At 41.2% G+C, this 20,054-nt stretch overlaps 1 protein-coding gene across 2 annotated transcripts in view; it reads left to right on the top strand.

The window, feature by feature from the left end:
- The first annotated feature begins 11,054 nt into the window (after positions 1–11,054).
- FBXO3 (F-box protein 3) overlaps positions 11,055–20,054 on the top strand; it is a 52,226-nt gene continuing 43,226 nt past the window's right edge. For both annotated transcript variants that reach the window (XM_037839074.1, XM_037839075.1), the window contains exons 1-3: positions 11,055–11,172; positions 15,995–16,084; positions 18,035–18,198. In XM_037839074.1, the coding sequence (XP_037695002.1) occupies positions 11,069–11,172; positions 15,995–16,084; positions 18,035–18,198 (358 nt within the window). In that variant the 5' untranslated portion in view covers positions 11,055–11,068. The remainder of the gene's footprint in view (positions 11,173–15,994; positions 16,085–18,034; positions 18,199–20,054) is intronic.

Here is a 20,054-nt window from a genome sequence, read left to right on the forward strand (position 1 = left end):
GTGACCCGCCCATTCCAGGTGTGTCATGATTAGTTTACTGAGTCCTTTAAGAGAGCTCATGGAGAGAAGAAGCTGAGAGAGACATTTTGGAGAGAAGCTGAGATTTGTAATCCAGCGTTGTCCCTGAGAGAAGCTAAGAGTCAACACAGACCCAGACACTTGGAGACGCAGAAAGGAAGATGTTTGGAGATGCTAATCTAAGAGATGAAGCTCTGAGTTTGCCCTGGAGAAGCTAAGTGAGGACCCACAGAGGCATAAAGAGAATGCCACTGGAATCAGAAGCTGAGTGCAAAGCAAGCCATGAGTAAAGTACCAGCAGACACCAGCCATGTGCCTTCCCAGCTGACAGAAGTGTTCTGGATGCCATCAGCTTTTCTTCAGTGAAGGTATTTTCTTGTTGATGCCTTAGTTTGGAAATTTTTATGGCCCTAGAACTGTAAATTTTTACCTTAATAAAGGCTCTTTATGAAAGCCAATCAATTTCTAGTATTTTGCATAGTAGCAGCTTTAGCAAACCGGAAGAGTGAGGTACTCAAGGATTAGTGTCTGAGGGAAGCTGTTACCCCTACCACACCCATAGCCTAAAAGAGTAATGGGAGGGAATGGTGTTACTGGGAGAGTTGAAGATATGAAAGAGGGTGCCAGAAGAAAGTATCTTCACTGAGAAACACAGCCACAGCCAAAACCACAGCAAGGTAGAGATTGAATATCCTAATTCCTCTTTTGTCCCCCTCTTCCCCAATCTTCCACCCATGCTTCTCTTTGACTGAACCCAACCAGAAGCCAGATGACAAAGGAGTTCATAGAGATCAGCTTCCCAGGGCACAGAGCAGGGCAGAAAAGGCGGAGACTGACATTTTTCCCTTCTGCCTGGAAGGATCCAAAGAAACACATTAGCATATCCAATCTGCATACTAAGTGTCACTGGTGGCACAATTATAGTTTAACCACTTTTATTAGGTCAGGCACTTCAGGGACAACAGTGGCCACTTAACCTCTTTAAACCTCAAGGGCACACCAACACCAGTGGCTTCCCCAGCCCTGCAGGAATACTGAACTGGTCATAGGCATTGCTCAGCACCCTGGCTTGTAATACATCTCCTATGAGAAGACTAAATTTTCTCTCTTTCTGGTAGGAAACCGTTTCAGTGATGCAATCTTGTCAAGTTTTGGGATTACAGGACATTCTTGGCCATGTCCTCAGCTCACCATTTTAGAAGCCATCAATAGGGTCACTTTAAATGCATCTAATCAGCAGGTTCACTCACCATGCATCCAGAAGGTCCGTATCAATTATACAGGATGCAAAAGATTAAGAAGTATGGTGCAGACCAAAACAAAATAGCAGGCATTTGTTTAGCAAATTCAGGAAGATTTAAAGTCTCTGCCCAAGGGAGGAGCAGGAGAACAATTTCAGAACTTAGTTCTTGTAACTACTGAAACTGTGCCTATAAATCTCTTACATCCATTCCAGATATCTCATGAGCCATGGATTTGTGTTTTTGCTCCAGAGGAGCAGCTAAATCCATTCCAGATTTTTGCATCAACCATCAGGTTGGCTGCCTTTCTGACACAGTGGCAGCCCTAAATCTCCACTTGTCCCAGTAATTTTATCCTTCTCTCTGTTTGCAGTCATAAAGAATAAGCATGCTCCTGAATTTTCCTGGGCTCTGCAGAGGCAGGCCCCTTTTACATATCACCAGCAGCCTCTCAGCCCAGAGTTTTTCTTTGGGTGCTGCACTTGTTTGGGGGAGTTAGTATCTGGCAGACCCTTTGTGCACCCCCTCTTTCTCCTGGGCTCCCGGATACCAGGACTGCCCATCACAACCAGGATACTGACACCAGGGTTTGCGCTGTCCAATCAGAGGCTCTCCCTGTGACCTGACCCCATCAGAGGGGCTGTTTCCCAGCCCAGTTGGTCAAGACCATTTCCAAAAACACTTAGCACTGAGACAAAGTGGTGAGTGACCCTTAAGAAACTGCCATTCCACAAAAAGAGAAATATTGTATGTTACCACTAATGTGAATTCTGTGAAAAATGTACAATGTTTTATACTGTAGAATGTAGGGGACCTAGAGATACCAATTAGTGGAGGGGGAATGATAATCTAATAAGAACAGATAAACTATGGAGGGTAATCTCAATGTTATGGGAATGCTCAGGAATGATTATGGTTTGTAAACTTTCTTGGATATAGTAAGATCATGTTGGAAGCAATAGAGTTATTTTAGGTTTTTTTTTCTCTTATTCCTTTGTTTTCTTAGGGGTTGTTAATTTTCTTGGCATATGGCAGGAACATGTTGGAAGCAATGTAGTTATTTTAGATTATTTGTTTTTCTTACTCCTCTGTTTGGACATGGTTTATTAATTTTCTTGGGGTATGGTAGGAACATATTGGAAGCAAAGTAGTTATTTTAGGTTATTTGTTTTCCTTAATCCATTGCTTTGTTTGAAATGTTGTGGGGTTTTTTTGGTGGTTGTTTGCCTGTTTGTTTTTAATTTTTTGATAAACAAAGTTAAAAAATTGAAAAAAAATCAGTAGAAAAATGGGAGTAAAAACTAAATGACAAATAGGGTGGGATGGGGGGATGGTTTGGGTATTCTCTTTTCACTTTTATTTTTTATTCTTATTCTGATTCTTTCTGATGTAAGGAAAATGTTCAGAAATAGATTGTGATGATGAACGCATAACTATATGATCATACTGTGAACAGTTGATTGTATACCATGGATGACTGTATGGTTTGTGAATATATTTCAATAAAACTGAATTAAAAAAAAAAAAAAAGAAACTGCCATTCACGGTGGGGGTTGGGGTGGGAGGCCAAAGATCATGTGGCATATACACAAACTGGGGGAAGGGGCAAAGAGGGAGCGCTACAAGCAGAGAAGAGTGCACACCACATGACCCCTCTCCCCATCCCAGCTCCCAGCTCTCATTGTCCCATGGAGAGGTGTACTTAGGCTGTGCAGAGCCAGGCTGGACACAGCTTGGAAAGGACTCATAAAAGAGGGGCCCTACATATACAGGGGTGCGGGAGGCTTAGGGGGCACATCTAGGCCACCATTTAGCAGGAGACTCTAGAGCTGGGCATCTGATGACACCTGTCCTTCCTCTGAGCCAGCTAGTTGCTAAATCATGAAAATGAGGGTGGAGGATTGGGGGAGGAAACAAGCTTCTAGGTCCACTTGGATTCATCTCTCCTCACCCAAACTGTTATGGAGTATATCTCTCACCTTCTAAAGAGTGATTGTCTCAAGAGCAGGAACAGCACTGTGTTCATCTGTGTCCCTCACAGTCCTGGGACCAGACTCTGGCAAATGATAGGATGTGAATTAATACCCAAGGGATTTACTGGAGCAACCAATGGGAACCCTGAAGCCCAGGAAGCTACCATGTGATTGATTTCCTACAGGTAGGGCATTGTTTTTAAGGATGACTGGCTTTTAAGGATGACTTGTCATAGACCAAAGTGACACTGGGGTTCTAAAGAGAACATGTAAGAATATTTATTTCTCAAGCATTCTTCTTCTCTCCTGAGAAAATGAAGAGACCTTTAAAAAATCCACACGAGCTCTCCTTTCAGAACTCCATGCCTTCTGATCTACCATAGTAATTAAAATGCCAAGCAGATAGTGTTCTAGTGAAATTCTATGACCTTAGAGACCAGATTCCAAAACAATTAGCAGACTTGGAGGTACTGTTTCTCCCAGTCAGGCCCACAGGATCTGGAGCTCTCGCCTTCAATCTTTGTCCAGGGGAGGTGTATAACCAAGACGTGGGCTCCCTCCTTCCACATCTTTTCCCAGCCATTATTAAGGGGAGGTACAGTAGGAAGCCACAACCCACAGCCCAGGAAGGGACTGTCCTGGATCCTGCCCACTTGCATTGTCCCTGCACTTTCTCCACCTGCCTCATACCCTACCCTGTTGGGGAGAAAAATGAAGCCTGGGTGGAAGACACCTCCCCAGGGAAGCCTGGGCTGTGGCAGAAGCAACTGCAACCTGATGGCACTCTCCAAGGTGGGAAGAGGCAGAGGCTGGCAGCCTGAGAAAGACGGGCTGAGTGGGGGGATGACTGCGGCTCTGAGCTCAGTCACATGGGAGAAGCAAGTCCTCTAGCTGAGCTCCCTTCTGGCTTTGTGGAAAACAATCAGCCATTTAAAAGATAATAAAAACATGTATTTAGGGGCACATATTTTTCCTTTTGCCTCAGTCTCCAAGATGGCTCACATGGCACTTTGGGATCCTGTCTTCTGTTTAAAATTTTGGTATTTGTTCATCACAGATTTTTTAGTTAATTTTGAATTTTTAAATTATTGTATTACAATATTGTCTTGATTACCAAGTTTTTTAGGATCTCCTTAAATTTTGCACCTGAGGTGAGTGTCTCACCTCACCTAATGGTGGCCCTGACAGTGGGGACACCATTCTTTTGGTTTTCTGCATTGTGTTACAGCTGGACCAAGTCCAAAGGAAAAGAAAATGCAATAAATGCAGTGAACTTCAAACTCCTACCAGCTTTTAGATTAAAAACAAGTAGCCCAGAGAACCTAAGATGGCGGCTAGGTGAGACAGGGCAAAAAAAACACCTCCGTGAAAAATACTAGATAAAAACCAGAAGGTGACCCAGAACACCACTGCCAGCAATGCACCAGCCAGACAAGGTCTGCTAAATCCACAGGGAACATGCATTTGGTGAAACCAGGAGCCTGCATTGTGAAATGAGTGAGTGAGTCGGCTGAAAGTCCCGCAGCCATGCTGTGGTGTGGGGAAATGGTGGGCTGGCATTTGGAGACAGACTAGTTCTTTAAAAAAACAAAAAAAAAGCCCAGGAGTGGTGCAGATATGATGGGGAGAGCCGCACAGTGAAGCACAGCGGGAGCGGGCTGGGCTAACGCCTCAGTGTCTGGTGTGGAGGATACCCCTTCCCACACCCGCTGCTGATTGTCTCAAGACCAGAGGAGCAGAGGGGAGCCAAAAGAAGAAAAAAAACTGCATTCCTTGCAGCCATCTCCCCAGTGGGCGGGGGACACTCCTGCCTGGGGCCAGACCCACAGCTCAGAGCCATGCCAAGAAAACCAGTGTGATGGGGAATCTTTCCTGCAGCACTACACACAAGCCACAATATCAGCCATGGACAGTGGCCTTTAATATACCCACGGCTGATTGTCCCGGAACTGGGAGGGCAGAGCTGTATGAAAAGGGGGAAGTTAATGCGTCCCATTCAACCATCTTTGAAGCAGGCTGGGAGTACCCCTGCACAGCCCAGTGACCCAAGGCTTCCTCGGCAGGCCAGCATACACTAGTGACGTGGCGCGGCCCTCCCTCAGCAGAGGTCCTGGAAGAGCACAACTGGGAAGGAGGAACTGCTCGGAAATCCCAGGGACCCTACGCTAATACCAAGGACTTGTGGGTCAGCTTCAGAGACAATTGGTGGAAAGACTGAAATGAAGGCTTAGGCTCCAGCAACAGCCTTAAATCTCCAGGAACACCTGGGAGGTTTGATTATTCAAGCTGCTCTGCCTGCCTAACCACCCAGTCACATGCCCCACATTCAGGGCAGACAGCACCAGCAACACACCCAAACTTGGTGCACCAGTTGGACCCCACAAGAATCAGACCCACACACACCACAAAGACAAAGTGGGGAAGAACTGACTTGAGGGGAATAGGTGACTCACAGACGCCATCTGCTTGTTAGTTAGAGAAAGTATACGCCACCAAGCTGTGGTTCTGTCAAATTAAGGATCAAGTAAGCAAATGCCAAGAGGCCAAAAACAACAGAAAATCTTAAAGCATATGATAAAACCAGACGATATGGAGAACCCAAACCTAAACACCCAAATCAAAAGATCAGAAGACACACAGTACTTGGCACAATTAATCAAAGAATTACAGACAGGCAACCAGAGCATGGCTCAGGATATAAAGGACACGAAGAAGAGCATGGCACAGGTTATAAAGGACATAAAGAAGAACCTAGAAGAGCATAAGGAAGAAATTGCAAAAGTAAATAAAAAAAATAGAAGATCTTATGGAAATAAAAGAAACTGTTGGCCAAATTAAAAAGACTCTGGATACTCATAATACAAGATTAGAGGAAGCTGAACAATGACTCAGTGTACTTGAGGACCACCGAACAGAAAATGAAAAAACAAAAGAAAGAATGGAGAAAAAATTGAAATGGATCTCAGGGATATGATAGATAAAATAAAATGTCCAAATTTAAGACTCATTGGTGTCCCAGAAGGGGAAGAGAAGGGTAAAGATCTACAAAGAGTTTTCAAAGAAATTGTTGGGGAAAACTTCCCAAACCTTCTACACAATATAAATACACAAAGCATAAATGCCCAGCGAACTCCAAATAGAATAAATCCAAATAAACCCACTACAAGACATATTCTCATCAGACTTTCAAATACTGAAGAAAAGGAGCAAGTTCTGAAAGCAGCAAGAGAAAAGCAATTCACCACATACAAAAGAAACAACATAAGACTAAGTAGTGACTACTCAGCAGCCACCATGGAGGCGAGAAGGCAGTGGCATGACATATTTAAAACTCTGAGAGAGAAAAATTTCCAACCAAGAATACTCTATCCAGCAAAACTCTCCTTCAAATTTGAGGGAGAGCTTAAATTTTTTACAGACAAACAAATGCTGAGAGATTTTGCTCATAAAATACTGACCCTACTTCAGATACTAAAAGGAGCCCTACCGACAGAGAAAAAAGCTGAGGGACTTCACCACCAGTAGATCAGTCCTATAAGAATGCTAAAGGGAGTTAGCAGGCTGAAAGGAAGGGACACTAGACAATTGACTGAAACCACATGAAGAAATAAAGGGTACCACTAAAGATCACATGATAAATATAAATACCAATACTACTGTATTTTTGATATGTAACTTCACTATTTCCTTCCTACAGGATCTAAAATACATGAACTGTAATGATAAATCAGTGGTTTTGGACTCAGTGTAAAATATGTAATTTTTAACAAGAACTACATAAAAGTGGGGGAATGAGGGAGTATAGGAACATAGTTTATGATGTGTCATATTGAAGTTAAGTTGGTATCAAAGAAAAACAAGATTGTTATAGATTTAAGATGTTAAATTTAAGCCCCACAGTAAACACAAAGAAAGTATCAGAGAATATGACCATAGAGATGAAAAGTAGAGTAGGGGTTCCGAGAAGTGGGAGAAGGGGCAATGGGGAGTTAAGAAATGAGTGTAGGGTTTCTGTTTGGGGTGAAGGGAAACTTCTAGAAAGGGATGGTGGGAAGGTGATAGCATTGCAACATTCTAAATGTTTTTAATCCCACTAATGGAATGCTAGGGAGGGGGTGGAATGGGAAGATTTAGGCTATATATATGTTTCCACAATTGAAAAAAAAAAAAGTCTAAGTAGATGACAATTAAATGCCAAGGATGATCCTGGATGCGATCTGGGATCTGAGGATGGAGGAGAGGAGGCCCAAAGGAACACAGATGGGACATAAGGAAGAAAAAAAAAAAGGATAGAATGTAAGTTTTGTATCAATGTTGAATTTCTTGAACTTCTTAGCTGCGTTTAATGGGATTGCATAAAAGAATGTTCTTGTTCATGGGAAATGTATATGTGAATTATATTGTTTGTTCAAGGATGTGTGCAGCTTGCTCTCATATGTTCAGAAGACAGAGCAATAGATGATGGATGATAGGGAGGGAGAGAGGGAGGGAGGGAGGGAGGAAAAGAAAGAAAGAAATGGTGGTGTGACAGGATGTTAAAGGTGGTGGATTGGGGTATTGGGGGAGGGGGGTCAGGGTATGCCAAAGTTCTATGTATGGGGTTTGAACTGTTCCTGTAAGTTTGAATTTATCTCAAAATAAAATTTCTTAGAAATAAATAATAAATAAAAAGATGGAAGGACCTTCCCTTTTCATAGATTGGAAGACTAAATATCATTAAAATGTCAATTCTACCCAAATTGAATTACAGATTCAATGCAATCTCAAACAAAATTCTAGCAGCCTACTTTGCAGCAATGGATAAGCCAAGTATCAAATTTTTATGGAAGAGTAAGTGGCCCCAAATAGCAGAAAACATCTTGAAAAAGAAGAACGAGGTTGGAGAGCTCACACTTCCTAAGTTTAAAGCATATCGTAAAACTACAGTGGTCAAACAGCATGGTGCTGGCATAAGGATAAATATATTGACCAATAGAATTGAAGCAAGAGTTCAGAAATAGACCCTCACATCTATGGTCAATTGATTTTTGACAAGGCTCCCAGGTCTACTCAACTGGGACAGAACAGTCTCTTCAATAAATGTTGCTGGGAGAACTGGATATTCATATCCAAAAGAATAAAAGAGGACCCCTAACTCATACCTTATACAAAAATTAACTCAAAATGGATCAAAAACCTAAATATAAGAGCCAGGACCATAAAACTCCTAGATGATAATGTGGGGAAGCATCTTCAAGATTTTGAGGTAGGCAGTGGTTTCTTAGACTTTACACCCAAAACATAAGCAACAAAAGAAAAAAACTGATAAATGAGACCTCTTCAAATCTGAACACTTCTCTGCTTCAAAGAACTTTGTCAAGAAGGTGAAAATGCAACCTAATCAATGGGAGAAAATATGTGGAAACTGCATATCCAATAAGGATTTAATATCCAGAATATATAAAGAAATCCTGCAACTCAATGATAAAAAGACAAAACCACCTGTGCTGGTTTGGATGTATTATGTCCCCCAAAACACCATTATCTTTGATGCAGTCTTGTGTGGGCAGGAAACAGGTTCGTGTTGATTGGGTTTGAGACTTTTGATTGGCTGTTTCCGTGGAGATGCGATCTCTCAACTGTGGGCGAGATCTTTCATTGGATAATTTCCATGGAGGTGTGGCCCTGCCCATTCAGCATAGGCCTTGATTAGTTTACTGGTACACTATATAAACTCAGACAGAAGGAGTGAGCTTGCTATAGCCAAGAGGGACACTTTGAAGAATGCACAGGAGCTGAGAGAGGAGCTGCAGACGAGAGACAGTTTGAAGATGGCTGTTGCTCCAGAGAAGCTAAGAGGGGACAAACACCTCAAGAGCAACTGAAAGTGACATTTTGAAGAGGAGCTGTGGCCTAGAGAAGAATGTCCTGGAAGAAAGCCATTTTGAAACCAGAACTTGGAGCAGACGCCAGCCACATGCCTTCCCAGCTAACAGAGATTTTCCAGACACCATTAGCCATCCTTCAGTGAAGCTACCTGATTGTTGATGGGTTAGCTTGGACATTTTATTGCCTTAAGACTGTAACTGTGTAACCAAATAAAACCCCTTTATAAAAGCCAAAAAAACAAACAAACAAACAAACAAAAAAACAGAAAACAAGTAGCCCAATCTGATAGAGAAATAGAGACAAACATAAATTAGAATCAAATGCCTTCATAAGCATTTACCTGTATAAACTGTATGGTTCCCTTGTAAACAGAAATGACTGGTTTGTCTTCCTTTATTCAACCTGAATTTAAACTTTCTACTTCTTGGGTGCCATGCTAGGTCCTAGGGCTATGAGGATGAATAATCTTGTGAAAAAACAAAAGGAAAAACTAAGCCAAACCCAATTTGATAAATGCTCTAAATATGTGCATAAATAATTTGAAGGTACAGAGACGTAGAAAGATTTTTTTTTCATTTGAGCAAGTAAAGATATAAATTAATGGAATGTTATATTGAGAAAATGGAGTTTTCTTTTTGGGAGAATGATTTCTACTTTTCCAAACAGTTGGGAGAAATTTTCTCCAGGATGTGGAAAAGTTTGAAAACTGAGCAGGGGTGGGAATAAAATAAAGCTTTGGAAACAGCAATGGATGTTATGGACTTGGAAAATTAACATTACACAAAACCATGTTATCATCCTTAAACCATCCTAAGAGGGGACTGTTACCTTCATCTTAGAGATGAATGAACAGGCTTATAGGGGTTAGGCTTAGTTATTCCAACGTTTCACTCCTAGTAAAGTAAATGACAGGTGTGTGATGTCCAGGTCTGTCTGGACTCCCCAAAGCCCCTTATACTCTATTGCCTCTGAGAAAGCACTGGAAAAGAAGAAATCAGGCAAGTGATGTTTTCCTTAGCTTATGATCCATTACATTTCTCCCACTCCAATTTTAATACCACCTCGGCAAAGCATGTGTCCATCATCGTGCCTCAAGCCCACTGGGAGGTCTCAGTTCATCCCTTTACAATGGGGTACTTAACCCCTGGGATCTAAACTTTGGTGGCGGGGTATCTTTTTACTATACACTTTGCATTGCCCTAATAGTCTGAAAACAAAACAAAACAAAACAAAAAAACCCAAACAAACGAACAAAAACCACGTTGGCCACAGTAAGTGAAAGTGGGTGACACAGTTGCTCATGTGCATTTTTACTGTGGTGGGCGGAAGGGTGTGGAGGGGGGTGGATAGGTGTTTGTAATTATGCTCTTAACGATCATTTTCCCAGCTCGGGTTTGGGAGAATAGCCTTCGTCTGGAGTCTCTGGCTGATTTCCAAATCTGATCTTACTTGATGGACAAGGCTCCCAGCAGCTACAGGGCGCATGGGAGGCTGAGCGCGGGGAACGAGGGGTTCCTGGGCCAGAAAAGGAAAAGAAGCGATCGGTTTGCCGGCCCAGGACGGAGAGGAGTTACAGTGTGAGATTTGGGGTCAGGCTTCGAGAATACCTTGCTGTAAATTTTCGGAAACAAAGACTGCCAGGAGTCCGGGCTGGGCAAATTTAGTAATGGAAATGGGGGGAGAGAACTTGGTACATCTGAAGAGGAGGACAAGGGCAGCGACCAGAGTTGTGGCAGCTCTGAGGAGCCGGGATCACAGACGAGACGGCTGGAGCCAAGCAGGCACTCATCCCTTGGGGAAGTGGGCGGGACCTACTCGGGAACCGCCCCTAGGCCCGCCCAGCGGGAGGGGCTGGCCCAGCAGTTACACAACAAACCTGTGCAAGCGGCTTGGGAGGGGCTTGGGAGAGGCTCGGGCGGGGGCGGGGCGGGGCGGGGGCGGGACCAGACTCGCACCGGGCCAGGCAAGATGGCGGCCATGGAGACCGAGGCGATGCCGCTGACCCTAGAATCGCTGCCCACCGACCCCCTGCTCCTCATTTTATCCTTCTTGGACTACCGGGATCTAATCAAGTAATGGAACGACACGAATGGCAGGGGTGGGGACACGGGGGGATGAGGTGTTGAGGCAGGAGGGAATGAGGCCCGGCCCGCCGAGACAGGACCCCGACTCCCACGGCAGCCAGAAGGTGACGCCAGGGCCACCCTTATCCTGCAGAGCCACCCCGGGGCCCGGTCGAGATGGGAGCGGAAAGGGCCGCACCCTGAGGTCCTCCTCTCGTCCAGGGCCCAGGCTTGAGGAGCGACGAGAGCTCTTTTTCCTAGGCCTCAGGAAGGCCCAGTTGCAAGGAAGGGAGATGCTGCTCCCCGGTGCCGCCCCGCCGCGCCCTCGCGCACCCCAGCGCCCTGCACCCCGCTGGCCCCGCTGGCCCCACCGGCCTCCGCCCGGTCTGGCTGGCCTAGCCCTGGTCGCTTTGGAAAAGGGCCTAGCCCTGTAATCTGCCTGGGCCCCGGGCCTGCGGAGTCTGGCGTCGGATTGGGCAGATGGGGCGCCCAAGAGAAGGAGCCAGGCGACCTCCTGACTCCCCAGGTGCGACTTCCGTGGCACCGTAATCGCTAGTAGGGCTCACTCTCGGACTTCTACGCTTGAGAATTGTGTTTTGCTCTCAGCCTAACTCCTCGCGGTTGGATGTTGGATTTTGATTTTTGGTACTGACTTCCGGTGGCGCGATACAGGTGACCGTCTTCTCCTGTGCGCTTTGGGTTTTCCATATTACAAACATCTGTTTCAAAAATAAACACTGATTGCATTGAGGGTGGTTTTATACTCAGTTCCTTCAGAGTTTCGGACTGTCTGTGATGGTGGAAGAAATGGCGCTGTCGTCCCCCTTCCCTCCACCCTCGCCCTCCCTCCGAGTCAGGACTGCTTACACCCTTGACAGCTGGTGGCATGGTTCTAAGCTTCTTGTGCCACAGTGTATATTTGCAGAGGAGGAAAAATCACCTTTGGAGGATGAGTGGGCGAGATGTTTTTTTTTAATTAACCATTGGATTCTAGCCATTTGATAATTGTACCCTATGTATTAGGGATCCTTTTAGAAATACATCCTTCTTGGAATTACAGGTAGTTATTGGTTGGCCTAGCTAAGTGGTGATGGAAGGAAAACCAGAGTTTCTGGCTGCTATCTATATTAGTATCTACTAACACTTTCATCTTTCTAAAGAATATAATTTTCTTTACTCAGGTTTGTTCCAAAGCAGAGAGTTAACATTATCTTTTCTTTAGAAAAGGCTTTTCCAACTGCAAACTGTTTTCGTCTGAAATATTCTAGTGCTGTAGCATCTTACAACTCGAATCTCTATCCCTAACCCCTCCCTTTCTACCCATGGGCTACATTGCTGCTAAGACATACTGAATTTGTCTCTCCTGCTTGAAAACCTATGATGTCTTCTTGCTGTTTACAGACTGTAACTTCTGGAGGTATCTAAGGTTCTTATTATCTGTCTTATCTAAGGCTTTCAGGCCTTATTTTTCTTCCACTACCATGTTTACAAAGTCTAACCAAATTACACCTCTGGCTTGTGGTCTACTGTACCATACACTTGTGTTCTTTTGTTCTGTGACTTTAAGCTCTTGACCCTACATAGAATGCCTGACCAGCTCTTCTCAATCTGCAAGATGGAACTCCTTTAAGACCTCCTCTCTTGATTTCTCTCTCTGCCTGCTTTCTTGCTGTGCAGAATGTTGAAATGCTAGGTAGATTATGCACTTGTTGAATGTAAGGAATTATTTTGTTAATATTCACTTGTTCATCAGTTTTGGGTTTTTTTTTTTTTTTTTTTTTTGGAGCGCCCACTGTATATGCCACCCTGTTAAATGTTGAGGATAAGTAGTGAACAAGACAGATAAGGCCCCTCTCATGGAGCTTACACTTTAGTGGGGAAGATGGAAAAACAAGTAAACAAGTACATAAGTGCTATGAAAGAAATGGAATGCCCTGGTTAGTAATGGGAAGGAAGGATGATCTAATACAAATTGAAAGGAGCTGCCATATGTGAAGGATGGCAGAGAGAACAATGTGTTCAGAAGCTGATTGGGTGACAGCATGGCCTGTTGGAGGAGCTAGAAGGCTGGTGTGGCAAGAGGTAGGGAGTGACTCACAGGCAGAGTGGCTTGAGATGAGGCTAGCCACATCAGGCAGGACCTTGTGAGCCAAGATGAGATTTTATTTTAAATGCCTTAGGTAGTAATTGAAATTTTAAACAGAAGTGGCATGACACTCCCCCAACCCCCCAACACCCATAACTGTTTGTGAAGGTAAACTGAATTGAATAGCATCAAGTTTTATCCACAGAAAATTTCTAGTGTAATGCAGCTTCTTTTCTGCATTATACAGCCTAACTGTGCCAAGTGTCCAGCCCATTGCAAAGCTCTGAGGTTTCGAGTACATATTTGGTGAACTGGATTGGGTTAGATAGGCACATTGGGATTATCATGTTATAACTGCTGCATACTTTGATTGTGAGATTGCATGATGCCTTCTCCATTCCTAGATGATTTATTGTGTAGCATTCTTAACCCTCACTGTGCATCAGAATCACTTGTGGCACTTTAAAAATATACAGATATCCGGGTCTCACCCCCAAGCCTACTGAATCAAGGTCTTTAGAACAATAGTTTTCAACTCTGGTTATGTATCAAAATCACCTTTTATGTTTATTCCAGAGATTCTTTTACATTGTTTACCCGGGGAGAGAGAGGGGTCAAAAAAAAAGAGGAAATGGAACCTAATTCACAAAATCGGAAGGATTTCTGTGTTTGCAAGAGTTTGCCTGGGTATCTGCTGAGCTTAGCCAAAAAGGATTAGGATGATGTTTCTGTAAAATCTGAAAATTGAACAAAGGCTATTCTATTTATCATAGATTGATTTTTAATGCAATTTTATTGAGATATGTTCACATAACATACAATCCTTCAAAGTGCACAGTTGTTCACAGCATCACCATATAGCTGTGTACTCATCACCACAATCAATCCTCAAACATTTTCATTACTCCAAAAAATTAAATAAAATAAAGAACATCCAGAACATTCCATTCCCCTCTGCCCCCCATTGTTGGTTTACTTTATTTTTTTTTAATTAAATTCAGTTTTATTGAGATATATTCACACACCATATAATCAACTGGTGTACAATCAACTGTTCATAGCACCATCATATAGCTATGCCTTCATCACCCTAATCCATCTGTGACCAGCTCCTTCACACCAGAAAGAATTAGAATCAGAATAATAAATAAAAGTAAAAAAGAACACCCAAATCATACCCCCCCACCCTATTTTTCATTCAGTCTTTGTTCCCATTCTTCAACTCATCCATCCATACACTGGACAAAGGGAGTGTGATCCACAAGGTTCTACAATCACAGTGTCACCCTTTGTAAGCTACACTGTTATACAGTCATCTTCAAGAGTCCAGGCCACTAGGTTGGAGTTTGATAATTTCAGATATTTACTTCCAGCCACTCCAATACATCAAAACCTGAAAAGTGTTACATAGATTGATTTTCAACATGCCCTACTCATGGGCTTGGCAAATCCCAGGTGATTTAAAATTCTGTTAATTAGCTATTGCCTGAGTGAGATTTTTGAGTACCTACTTTCTGTAACTTGTAATTCTCTTATGAATGGTTAAAAACCCATTTCCCTAATCTTAAATTTCTTCTTTTGCCAAATTAATAGTGTAGGGTCACATTTATAGGATTGGAGCACTACTGTGTTGGGAATGTCTGTATAGTAAGAAAATTATTCTAAAGTTCCATGCATTTGAGCAGCTGACACTAATTTATATAAGCCATGAATATTGAATTGGCCCTGTTATTGTTATGAATCTGGCACCTTTTATAGGTGGACTCCAATTGCTGTTAGAATTAAAAAGTGTTTTGGGCTGCAATATTTCTTTTCTTCTTCAAGAAAAAATTAGAAGAAAAACAAAAGGCCTATGGAATATTAATAAAAAAGTCTCAGATCTTAAAACAAAATCCAGTTTATTTACATAGTAACTTTTATTCCTATATGAGTAACATTTTTTCGTTGTTTTAGTTTCCTTTGGCTGCTTAAGTAAATACCATGCAGTGGGCTGATTTAAACAATGGAATTTATTAGCTCACAGTTTTGCGGCTGGGGAAAAGCCTAAATCAAGATGCCATCAAGGCAATGCTTTCTTCCCAAAGACGCATTCTGGGGCTGGCTGCTGGTGATCCTTGATCTGGGGCTCCTCTATCACATGGCAACCTCTCCTGGCCTGTTCCTCCTGTTCTGTTAACTTTCAGTTCTTGCTTCCTGGGGCTTTCTCTCTCTGAGTTTCATTCTGCTTATAATGGACTCCAGTAATAGGATTAACAGCCATCCTGACTGAAGGGAGCCACACCCAACTGAAGTAACCTCATCAAAAAGTCCTTTTTACAATGGGTTCATACCCACAGGAATGTATTAAGTTTAAGAACATGTTTTTCTGAGTACCTACAGCTGCAAACCACCACATTCCTATATGTAGAAATGATTACTGTCCCCATAATAAATGCAGGAAAGCTCCTTGATTTCAAATTGACTCCAGTGTTGTATCTGTTTTATGGACTTTCATATGAAAATTAAAGTGATGAGAGATTTTGGGGATTTATTTGTGATCTCAAATACTTAAGATTTCACAACTCACAAGGCAGCTAACACATTAAACAGGTTTTAGAAAATATTGTTTTGCAATTATAAGGGTAGAAAATGAAAAATAGAGAAAAGCGAAAAGAATAAAATAAAACTTATTGAATATTTTAATATTTATTTTTAAATTGTTTTCTTATTTTCTTTTGTATTGCCTATGAATCTCATTACTACCAGTTGTTGCTATGTCAGTCGAAGACTTAGCCAGCTATCAAGTCATGATCCTCTGTGGAGAAGACATTGCAAAAAATACTGGCTTATATCTGAGTGAGTATGCTGGGGAGTATGTGTTCTTGAAAGTAGGCCCTTGACTTCTATAACACTAGTCTGACCTGATTTAACTCTTCCCTCTCTATTTCCTTTGATGGCTGTTCTTTTGCCAGCCAGTAAATGTTGGTGTTCTCCAAGGTTCTGTCCTTATCCCACTGCTTTTCTCGTTCTATGAATTCTTCCACATGGACTGTTGCAGTTTATAGTGACTATCTGTGTGCTCTTAACTCCCAAACCTGAATCTCCAACCCTGACTTGTTTGTCAGCTGTCTTCTGGACCTTCCATTGGTTCATGGAATTCAGTAAATGCTAACAAATTTGATAGAATAAAAGTATAGGTGATAACAGAGCTGTCAAATATTGGGAAGAGGAAAAACTAGAGAGGGGGAATTTTAAGTTTTGCTATAGCCTCTTTCTCTTTGGGGTATCAGTAGATACTAAGTAAAATTGATAAATCAAGAACTAGAAACATGATCGTTTAGAATTATTGAGGTATCTTCCAAAAATAACTAAGGTTTCCTTTGAGGAATTGAGAACAAGAAACTAGTTTTTCACCATAAGTTCTTTGGTACTTTTGGTTTTGATAATATGTGTATATATTATTTGGATTAATGAAAAGGTGCTTCCTATCCCCTGCCTCCCCCCCCAAAACCATCCTGAATTGTTCTCCTTTCTCTATCCCTAAACCTGATCCTCCTTCATTCATAGTCTTCGGGCAGTACCATCCACCCGAGCACACAAGCCAAAAACAAGAATCATGCTAGATCTCCTGTCTCTTCTTTCCCTACATTCATTTGATTGCCAAGGCTCAAATCTTCCCATTAATTTCATTTCAGTTGCCAGTTTTAGTTCAGTTTATCACCTCTTACTGGGACTACTACAAATACGCTCCTAACTCATCTCCATGTCTCTAGTGTACACCCCTTGAATCTGCTCCTCCCAAATCACAGCCACAAATCTGCTCTTTTAACTCCCTTTTTAAACCCTTCAGTGGCTTTCCACTCTTTACAAGATAAAATCTAAGCTTGTTAGTATGTTACCCTAAGGTCCTCTGTGGCTACCTTATCCTCCACCACTTCTGACTCTTCAATTTACACTCCAGTAACACTGAAAAACTTAATGGTTCACTGTAGTATACACCTTGCTATTTTATACATTGCCATGCTTTTGCTCATCCTCTACCTTCCACCTGAGCAGGAACTTTCCCACTGTTTTTTTAACTCTGTAATTCTTACTCAACCTCCAAGAAGACTTACTCCTTCAAGAAGCCCTCCTTGAATCTTCAGGTTAATTTAAGAGCTCTTCCTGTCTAATCCCTTAGCACTTATGTTACTGGAGTTATTTATATAATTTTTCCTCCCCGATTAGACCATACAATTTTTGAAGGCAAACAATGTGCCTTACATCCTCAGTGGCTAAGTGGACACTTAATAAATGTTTGCAGAATTTTACCAAGAAGAAATGTTAAATTATGTAATTACTTTGGTACTTTATGATTCTCTGACTAATTCCAATCCAATATAAATGTTAGATTAATACTATTGTAGAATTATGTTCTAAGTATTCTCTAAAATAGAAAAAATACATAGACCTTTTTAAAATTTTAAAATAGGTATATTTTTAGGAGTCAGTTTTGAAATCCATATCCCACATACTATTTTCATTATATTTTTTTAAGAATTAGAAATTAGAAAAAGATAAGTAAAAAGAAAATAAGTGACTGATCATCACCATTGCCCACCATGCCAGCAATAACTTCTGTTAAAATTCTTGATAAATGTGTCACTTTTTGCTGTCCAGCCTACATTTGTGGCTAAAATAAATCAAAATAAAAGCAAAAGTGACCATACATTCCCAATAAATTATGTTGATAAGTGTGTAAAATAATTACTAATGTTATTTCAAGAGATTTTTTAATATATATATATATATTTTTTATCTATTTAGGGAAGAGAAAACACAGAAGAATCAATGTTGGAAATCTCTCTTCATAGATACTTTCTCTGATGTAGGAAGATACATTGACCATTATGCTGCTATTAAAAAGGCCTGGGATGATCTCAAGAAATATTTGGAACCCAGGTGTCCTCGGATGGTTTTATCTCTGAAAGGTAATGGGAATGCAGGGCCCTTCCCCATTTTAGATACTATTATTATAAATAGGTTAGTTTAAATAACTTTGGGTCTCTTTAATCTTGCTGATCTGTGCATCTGTGCTGGTCCAACACTGTCTTGTAATTCAGCATTCACATTTGGCCAAGGAAGTAGAAAGCCAATATTTCTAAAAGAACAATGTACTCTTGCTCTAGTGCTTACCCTATATTTGCCCATGTTGGTACCCACGTGGTTATTTATTAGAAGGTCAAGCTGAACTCTTTTTATCCTGATATTTGTTTTATATAAAGAAACTAGTAATACTGAGATTGCTTGAAGGTAACTCGTGTGATTTCTTTTAATAGTTTTTGTAATTGAAAAACTTGGCCTCTTCTATCAACCCTCTTTCCAATTTTCAGTACAGGTATGTGGGAGGAAAACTGTTTGTTTAGCAGTTTAATATTTGGAAAGAACCTGGGTCTCTAAGAGTGTAAGAGCAGTATAATACTAACAAGGAAAATTCTTATCCCTGTTTTGTCATTTACAGCACAGTGAAACTGAGATTTGAATTGGGGTCTATTTGACCCCAGAATTTGCTCTTTCTCCTATGTTATTATTGTCCAATCTGGGCCAGAAATATTAACAAGCTATTTCCCAATGATTTGATTTCTTAAGTTATGCCTATGAAAGTATATAAATAGACTGTAGTTATATTACTACTATCCTCTTTAGCCCTTAAGTTATTCCAAATGTCTCCTCTGAAAGGAATTGTACACTTGTTTTGGTTTTCCTAAGTTGAAATTAGGACCAGTTGTTCTCAAATATTTCTTTTCCTCAGGAACTAAGGTCTTTTTTGAAATAGCATTCTCTTTATAATTCATATTTTAACTGTAATTTCCCATGCAAATATATTCCTTTCATACAAATCATGATTGTAGGTATTTACAACTGCATCTGTAGAAGGTAAAAAAAAGAATGATTTGGCAGAGAGAGTAGAACTTTGAAGTAAAGTACCCTTGATTAATAATTTTAATAGCTCCTTTTCTTAAAAGAAAAGAATAGTTTAATTCATTTGTTATGTGGGGTTAAATACTTTCACAAGGAAAATAATTTTGAAAATAGATAAATTAATAAAATAATTAAGGCTTACATTAGCTATTATTGAACATAGCTAGGTACTAAGCTAAGTACTTCATAAGTAATATTCCATTTAGTTTTCAAAAATCCTTTGAGGTAGGTAATTACTTTTCTCATTTTATAGGTGAACTACCTAAGGCATAAAAAGGTAAATTGCAAAAGGCAGAGCCAGGATTTGAATATAGGGCCGACTCCAGAGGTCCAGTCTTAACCTGATTGAATGGAGAGAGGCTAGCATTTAACATACTTTGTTTAGAATGCTTTAATTCTCTTAAAGAGCTAGTCTAATAATTGGACATTTGTAATATGAGAATATAGACATGATTCTCTTTCTAGGTACAGAGCTTAAAGAAGGGAAGAAACTAAGGATGTGTGGCAGCTGCTTCCGTTTTCTTTGCACTTAATTTGGTATTCCCAGGCTCCCTACTCACTGTCCCGTACCTAATGGTTGGAGGTGAGGTTGCCAGAGAATTCCTTAAGAGTCATTCTTTCACTCCCAGGTGCCAGCTCTCTGGGGGTTTTGCCATGTGTTGGAGTACAATAAAGGCTCTTTGATACCTAGATTGGTGGGGATGCTAGGAACTCCAGACCTATGAATTTTAGGACTCAGAAACCTAGGTGCTCAACTCAGGTGCCACAGTCCTTGATTGAATTTCAAGGTTCTAGAGGTACTGATAAAAAAGAAAGTTAGAAGGTACTTGGGCTTGGTGAAATTTTTATGAAGCATGTTGAAATT

This window comes from Choloepus didactylus, chromosome 6, assembly GCF_015220235.1.
Source record: "Choloepus didactylus isolate mChoDid1 chromosome 6, mChoDid1.pri, whole genome shotgun sequence".
NCBI lineage: Eukaryota > Metazoa > Chordata > Mammalia > Pilosa > Megalonychidae > Choloepus > Choloepus didactylus.